The 8,757-nt window shown below is 33.4% G+C and overlaps 1 protein-coding gene across 1 annotated transcript in view; it reads right to left on the minus strand.

Moving 5' to 3' along the window:
* LOC143429811 (uncharacterized) overlaps nt 1-8,757 on the minus strand; it is a 28,736-nt gene extending 19,979 nt beyond the window's left edge. Inside the window, exon 1 of the mRNA XM_076905606.1 lies at nt 8,531-8,757. Coding sequence (XP_076761721.1) covers nt 8,531-8,624 — 94 coding nt within the window. The 5' untranslated portion in view covers nt 8,625-8,757. The remainder of the gene's footprint in view (nt 1-8,530) is intronic.

Consider the following 8,757-nt stretch of genomic DNA (forward strand, 5'->3'; position numbering starts at 1 on the left):
AAACTAGCTGATTTATTAATGGAATTGGAGAAGTTGGTAAAATGAATCAGGGTTGTAACCCAGACCAGATCTTTGTTTCTGTAGTAATATTGTATATGATGCTGTCATTTTTAATTATGATTTTTATTCATTAAATTTCAGTAATTAATAATTATTTCTTTTGCAAAATTTCAAATAATTATTTATTTGTTATTGCTTTATTGTTCCTTACTCTTAAATATTAAAAAGGACTTGCTTTGTTTCCAAGCGTTTGTTATCTCTGCTCTGAATAATTTAGAAAATTTAACCATGTTTCAGCAATTATTTTTATTTTTAATATACGTTTTCTTAAAAGAAGAAAATATCGTCCACAATATCATCTTCTCTACGATAACACACGATAGACTAATTAACTTCGATGCTATTGAAGAGATTCAGACCCAGGAACAATATCAAAACTGAATCTTCACCTAAAGAACATTTTGAAAACTGTTTGGACAACTATTACACGTAGTACTGTTTGCTTAAATATCCTGTCACGTAATCAATTATCACTGCAAATATTTACTGCAATGAAATGTAGAAGTCTTCCAACTCTTTGCACTAAGAATTATTTTTCAATTCTGTTGCCAACAAACTCCCTACTATTTTAAGTGTTTTACTTGTAATTTACTTCAAAGGACAGTTCCATGACTGTTACTTGTAGACAATTTTCTTCACTAATTATATTAAATATAGCTCTCAAACTTTGTTGTAAATTACGTTTATGGAACTTATAGTTGCTTTTTTTTTTATTTATTTATTGATTTCGAGCCACACTCAATAAAGGTGTGTAAAGAATTAAATTTTTTCGATATTTTTCATATAATTAAAAGAGCTTTACTACATAAAAATGTACTCATATGTGTCACTGTTCTTGAAGAAGTTAACGCGTAACCACATTAAAAAATGAAGACTTTTTGGATAACCCAATAAAATACACAGAGCTGATGTCCGTAAACACAATAGGAGACAATTTTCTACCCCTGTTGCAGTCTTACACGAGATATTAAAAGGTAACCCATACGACATCAGTTTCTCGTAAAAATTTCTTTAAATTGATAAACAATAAAGTGCGTCAATTCTGTTAATCAGTAAAACGTTAACTTTTACGACAAATGCAAAAAGCGTCGAAATCGAGAACACTCTCGCTTTCTAAATAATTACTAACGTAATTATAAAAATCTAGCAACACTATATATCACTGATTTCAGAAGGAAAAATGTAAGATCACTCTAAAATACAAACATTTCGAACGAAACTTTATAGAATTGTTCTTAAATATTTTATAAAATACCAAAGTGGTCAAAATTTCGCTAAAACTAGGGCACGGCTCGCTTAATCCGTTGATTCCTCTTCAAATGTTCATCGGACTGTCTGAATAAGCTAACGATCCGATACACCAGTGGTTCTCAATATTTTTGAAGTCGAGGAACATTAAATTTTGATATTTTGCTGCGCGAAACACTCGCGACGCATCGTAAATTTTAAACAGAGGTCGCCAACGTTTTTTAATTCAAGAACGCGATGAGAAAAAGTAGATCGTTCGCAAGAATAAGACCACTATGGAAAAGTGAAAGCATTTCTTAGTAAAATTTTTTTCTCAAACAATTTTTAATCGTGCATTTAATTTTCTAATGCAACACTTTAAGTGGCTTCATGGAACATCAGTGTTTTGCGAACCATAGATTGAGAACCACTGCGATACACCAATCGATCACCCATCGAGTTCAAATTTATGAATTACTGATTCCCGTGACGAGTAAACGCTAGATCATTTAGCGATATCTTCTTTAACAATATTTAATATCAAAGAAAATAAAAAGCAGGTTATAAAAGTTTAAATTACATTTTTTTATCTCAAAACATATTTCTGTCTGAGTATTCCGCTTGTCCAACCTCGGATGTTGTAACTTCAACGTGAAACATTCAAGGGTGCAATTAAAACATTGTTACGATCTTTTTGTATTAATAAAAGACTGCAAGGCTTCTAGAAATTAGCTGAACTTATTGCATATCCACCTTGACACGGCGCAAGTTGCCTTCTGCCAACTTTTTAATGCGATGAGCAGTGTACACGGGTAGCGCGAGGTATCCAAGTTAGACGAATCGTTTTATAACTTCATTTCGAAAAATAAACAAGTCAATGATAGCTCGATTGTTCATTTGACAGTTTATGGCGAGGCAGTTATTGATTGGCGACTATTACTTCTCATGGCGGGTCTCCATCGATTATAAGATCAATATTTAGTGTCCGTGTTCTGCTAAATTTACTTTATACTCTATTTCTATGCCAACGAACAGCTTTTGGCTGTTTCTTTACGCTGCATACACAGTACAAGTCAAATGTTTTCGGATAAACATCGGTGGTATGTTGCAACAAATATTCGTGTTTGTTGCCTGTTCCTAAGTTCATTAAAATTGATGATATAATTGGTACGTTCTGACAAACTGGCGCGTAATACCTATGCGAATATAAAAGTAGAAAAGTGATAATAAAAATACGAAATGGCATTCATTTTTTTAAATAATATTCGAACTTTAGTCAAACTACAAATAATTCTTAAAACCATTTTCAGTACTGCTTTTTACTTTCAATTGGCACGAATTTTGAAATTAAACGAATTACAAGTAGTTGTTATCAAATTTTTTGCGATATATATACTATAAATTTATATATCATATAAATATAGTTTTTTAAATGACAAATATTAATTCGTAATTTGTTCGATAATAATCTATACAGTTATTATAGTTTAATTATAAAAATAAATGAGGTAGATGCATTTGTTACCGTTTCATTTGGGTGATTTATTAAAACCTTGCTTCCAATTAATTCTTCCCTTTTTTAATTGCGCGCGCGTATTTTTTTCGCGTTGCTCGTAAAACGTTGGACGATAAAATTAAATAAAATGTCGATCAACTATGCGATATGTGCAAAGTGACGCGCGCCCAGTTTGTCTGTCACAAGTTAACGTTTCATATCAGTTTATATTGGTTCTGGTATTACGAAACGGAAGCACGAAAATCGTTCAAGTGAAAGTTTTCAAATAATATCCTATTAAATAGTTTTTAAAACGTAGCCACTTTTTTTTTTAAATGCGTATCGGTTTAAAAAATAGAGAGAGAATATTTTATTACGCGAAACAGAATGAAACGAATTATAGATGCGCGTTCAGAAAATTTGTTTGATGTATTAATTTACTAGAAAAATAAAGAGATGGAATCAGAGCAAGAACTGATCCCACGTCGTTTATTTTTAACCTATTAAATACTCGTACGTCTATAAATAAAGTAATCCTTCTTAATACGAAAATGCTAAAAGTTTCAAGATCACTCGAAGCAATTTACAGATTTCTTTTTTCAGTGAACTACTTTGAATTATTAAGTTATTAATTTAATATTAAGATTAACTCTGTGACCTCGAGTCAATTGCATGAATTGGATTACATCCCTCGTATTTACTACATTTCCAATTACATACCTTACAATTTAATACAATTTATGCAATAAACAATTTAATATTCGTTCTGCTATTCATTTTCCCATAAACTTCATCCGTGAACTTTAACCTTTGTTATCTGAATTTCATCAAGAAAGGGAAAAGATAATATCAATAAATATTTGTACCACCACTGATAGCCTATCGTTTAGTGGCTCGTTTATTACATTGATTGCATAGATAACACGTAGATATCAACAATAAAAAAGGGATATTCATAAAACGCAGCTCGATTTCTACTATTAGGGGTAAGCAACGATGCGTGCAATAATTACGTCATGAAAACAAAAATGTACACACGAAACAAAGTGGTTCTTGTTTGCGAATCACGGGATTTCGTGTAATAATGGAGGATCGATCGTTCAATTCTGTATACCTCATCCATAAAACAATTTTCGATGAACTCGTGAAATCTATTCGACAACACTATTAAAAGCAACGGTAAACAATCGTGCGTGTGCGTCCGTTTGGTTTGTACGTGGCGGCACTTCACTGTAATCCTCAATTAAGTAAGCTTTGCAATACACATGTATAGAATAACTTTAACTTTGCAAACAGATAACATCTGTAGGACTAGATTTTTTTTATACACAAGTATATCTATTACTAATGTAAATTAACTGTGAAATTTAAAAAGAAATCAAATTTTTAATTAGTCGCTAAAGTAAAGGATTTTCGAAGAGAAGGCAAATTTGAATGACATCTACTACTTTTCATAATAGTCAGTAGGATAAGTGCAATTATATAACAAACAGATATTTAAAATAGAAAATATAGAATAAAAAATTAATATTTATATATTAAATACAATTTTTTATTTCTTCTTCTATATTGAAAATGAAAACTTAGATGATTCGAACCAACAAGAATTCTTATGACATAGAATAATAATATGTCAACTAATTAAGCATTAATCTCACCTAAAAATAAAAATTAAAAGCATTGTAACAATTTCTATCGAGTAGTATCATTTTTTAACAGGAAAAAAGAAGCAAATGCTAGCAATGTTTGTAAAATTAAAAAATATTACGATTATGCAACTATTTGGCAACTCAAATTCATTTGGATTAGGAAAATAATTTTGAATTTTGAATATTTTGTGTATTTAAAAAATTACTGTTATAGTGTGTAGCGATCCACGGATATTTTCAACGGACCATACATTAAGTGTTATGAATTATTAACGATACAAATTCGTCTCGTGCGCCATCGATCGATGCACGAACACACCTCACAAAAGAACGTTAGCTTCCTGGTAAAATCGAAACACGTATTCTTCATCGCCCCGCTGGTATTACGTCGATCAAAGTAGTCATTAGCTGCGATTCACTTAAACGGAGAATCGAGTTGACCGAAGAGAATCCACGACTAATTAGTAACGGAAGTATGAACAAATATGAACAAATCCAATTACGTGCAAACACTCGGTTACAGCGTGTCTCTTTCTGTTAGCGGGAATTTTTACGTAAGTTTCGAACTGTATTTACGCGGTACGTTTCGAAAAATGACAAGCTGGATTAAATCGCCAGCTGGATTTAATAAAACTAATGAAGCTACTGACGAGAAAATGGTGAGTTAAAGAGAGATAAGGATGAAGAATGTAGCTAGAGATCTTCCATTATTAATAAGATCGTGCAAGAAAACTGTGGATCAATCATAATTGAGCAAAAATTGTTCTTTTTTTAATATTTGTTATCTAAGAAATAGAGTCTTCGTTCTCTTTTGCACCTAAGCGTTAATCTAACCCTCGTAACAAATTACTATTAGATAAGACACATTTTTCTTATAGTATTCCTGGCCCTTCTTTTTATAAAAAGCATAATTATTTTTTATTTCAATATATTTAAACATTTGTATCTCTCGATTCAAATGTTTCCAAAATGCAATCAAAACGAAATTAAAACCAATCTCAATCACCACGATTTGCTTAATTCCAATACCTATCACTAGTTTCCAAAATTGATACTGTGGACTATAAGATGAACAATCCTTCTAACAGAACCTTTGTACGTTTCTTCTTTCTCAAAAAGTAAATAATTCAGTCTTCTTCCTCACTTCGATAAAAACGCGTATCTACCTAGTAAATGGTCGATAGTTTTTGTATCAACTTTTCCATTATCCGTCCATCCTACGCGCCCATAACTTCGGCATACATTTCTCTATCGATAACCTCCCAGTCATTCGTTTATAATCGGGCATTCGGATTAACGCGACTCGTTGAGTGGATAATCTTTGTTTGCTGCCACGTTGAAACTAATTTAAGTTCAGGTTGCGGGTGTACGGCCGAGAATTATTCATTCGATTACTCTTACGCTGCGTGTCTCCGTCGCGTAGAATAAAATTCCTCTTAAAGTAGTTCCTGCCCTCTCGCAGCCCCGCGAACGACGAATATCAATGATTTCGGTTCACAACACTGCGACGCGCCTGTCTTCATACTCTTTGCATTACACTTCGTCCATTGGCGGACGAGTCCTCTCGCAAACGGTGAGACAAACGTTTGCCTATTCCTCTTAAAGTAGTTCCTGCCCTCTCGCAGCCCCGCGAACGACGAATATCAATGATTTCGGTTCACAACACTGCAACGCGCCTGTCTTCATACTTTTTGCATTACACTTCGTCCATTGGCGGACGAGTCCTCTCGCGAAAAGTGAGACAAACGTTTTTCAGCGATGGTTACCGCTCGTGACACATCGTGGATGGTCAAACAATGCCACGGTGATCTTCATTAGGCCTCGATCGAGATAAATTGGATTAACGAAGGTGCGCCTGCCTATTGGCAGGATACGTGTAGAAAATTAGAAGATTATGAGGACGGAATGGCCGAGGATAGAAACGTAATGGGGTGCTCCATTACAATTAGCATAATGTACTGTTAATTGGTTGAACAGATCTGCCATATGCACTGTTGCAGTATTTGTAGTAAATAATGTGTACGTATTTCATCTGTAATTCATTTTTTTGTAATACTGTTATAGGCAGATGGACTTTATTTTTAATGACAGATGAAGAATGATAAGAAGTGGTTAACTTGATAAAAACAACATTCCAAACGCAATTTCCGTAACTCTTAAATTTCTTAAAGAATTAAAAATTTTCATTCTAAACCATTTGTAACCAACGATTGAGAAAGATGTTAGTAATTAAAATATAATAAAATAATTTAAATCAGAAATAACTTAAATAATATTCATCTTCAATCTACAGAAATTTACTCATTTTATAATAATTTTTTAGTAAGATCGGTTAAGAGTAACTGTCATACCGTAAACAAAAAAAATTGGAAATGCCATGACTGAACAGTGTGTCAAGGAGTTAAATTCCTTGGAGATCCCAAGTTGCACTGCAAAATGTAACTGCATCAACATAATCAAAATGCAAGAGGAACTTCGTCGCTAATGACCTACTAGTAGACGTGACGTGAAATCCTCATCGAAAATAAAAACGGGAATCGTGTCAACCATTTGTGGTGAACGGTAACCTTACGAACTCGTTAGAGAAATTAAGTTTCAACAGGTTGTACGTGCTGTCACTCGAGCCAAGGATAAAGTTCCTGACTTGTTATCTTAAATCTATAGAAAAGGAAGGAGTCGAGGAAATTAACTTTAAATCTCTAATATTCCACTACACCACTTGTGCTCGCGCACCTGTACCCTTAAAATTCTAATTAAAATCAGCACCATCAGAGAAGCGGAGCATTTTCAATTAAAACGATGTCAATAAGAATTCGTAATTTCTGAAACATTTTCAGTGAAGAGAGAGGGAATATACATGTTATTTTTGCCTTTTAATCTTGTCCAGTCGACCGTTTCATTGGACTAGCAACCCCAACGCAACGCCCAAAGTGTTGCGTTCTGGCTCAAACGACAAATTACTTAATCGTCGTAATCAGTAAGTGATATCGATTCGTTTCATTTTATAACTCTTTTCTGCGAAATAACAAACCTCTGAGTACTTCATCAAACCTTAATACAATGCACAAAGAAAAATTATAAAAGAAGAAAGTTTTGTTCATTAGCAACATGGCTGCTCCTATTATCTAGAGAACCGTCTTTACCAGTTATAGAGCGGAACCTCATTTTATGCAACATTCTTTTATTTCACCTTGAACTTTACATCTCTCATTTCAAGCATTTTCATTTCAGAAAACTATAGAAGAATAGTTTATATTTTTCAATTATTCCGCGACTCCATTTTGCCCCACGGAATTGCACGTTGGTTCTGCATCAAACATTGATATAACAGGAAACTTTGCAAGCAAAGAATTTGAAAGAAATGTTTATTTGTACCAAAATAACCCAATTTGCGATCGACATGTTATTTTTTCAAAAAAACAGTGACTTTTTTTGTTAAAATTAAAATAGGGAAAAGCTCAGAAGACTGAAAAAAACGTATTCGATTACTAAGAAGTATTACTGTTTTCCGTGTCAAATAATGACAGAAAATTTTCATTGAGGACTTAAGCAACTCAAAGTCTTCGTACTAAAATATTCTATTTCACTGCTATTTTCTTGCTTCAGAGATCATAAATTATCAAACAGCGACAGGACCACTACTCTTCCTCATCAAATAGTAACATAAGAATTTTAAAAAATTGAAAAAACAAGAAAAACCTTAACTTCCTAATAAAAATAAACGGTATAAAAGCGAAGAACTTATAAAAATTTATAAAAAAAGAAAAACTATCCATTCACCAACGATAACTATTTCCATCGTAAAAAAACAAATCTTCCACTCACTAATTACCCTATTCAAAATTAAAAATTATTCCCTCCTCAAACAGTAACGTAACCACAAAAATGAAAACAAAATGTTAGCTTCGATCAAACTTCTCATACAAAAGAAAAGAAATATCACAACTACCCTCTCTCTTTAAAACCGCAAATTATTCTCTTCCCCATCGTGTACCAACTAACATAAATTAAAACCCAAATGCCCCTCGCATAATTGACAATATCTGTCACAGTAAACTGATTATCCTAAATGCTGGAAATAATGAAACGATTGACTCACGTTTCGCGTAAATCGTATCCACGCAGGTGAGCAGAACCATCAGCGCGCAAATAGAGGTGGACAGCGGAAGACCGGAAGTCGCGTTTCTCCTCATCCTGTACCACTGAAAGCCGTTCCTCTCGACTGGTCGGCTGGTCGGCGACTGGCGGAGTAGATGAATCAAAAGAACGATGCTTCCTCGGCGAGCAGGTGGTTGTGAATGAACGAAGAGGACGCGGTGCGTTCCC

This window comes from Xylocopa sonorina, chromosome 12, assembly GCF_050948175.1.
Source record: "Xylocopa sonorina isolate GNS202 chromosome 12, iyXylSono1_principal, whole genome shotgun sequence".
NCBI classification, from domain to species: Eukaryota; Metazoa; Arthropoda; class Insecta; order Hymenoptera; family Apidae; genus Xylocopa; species Xylocopa sonorina.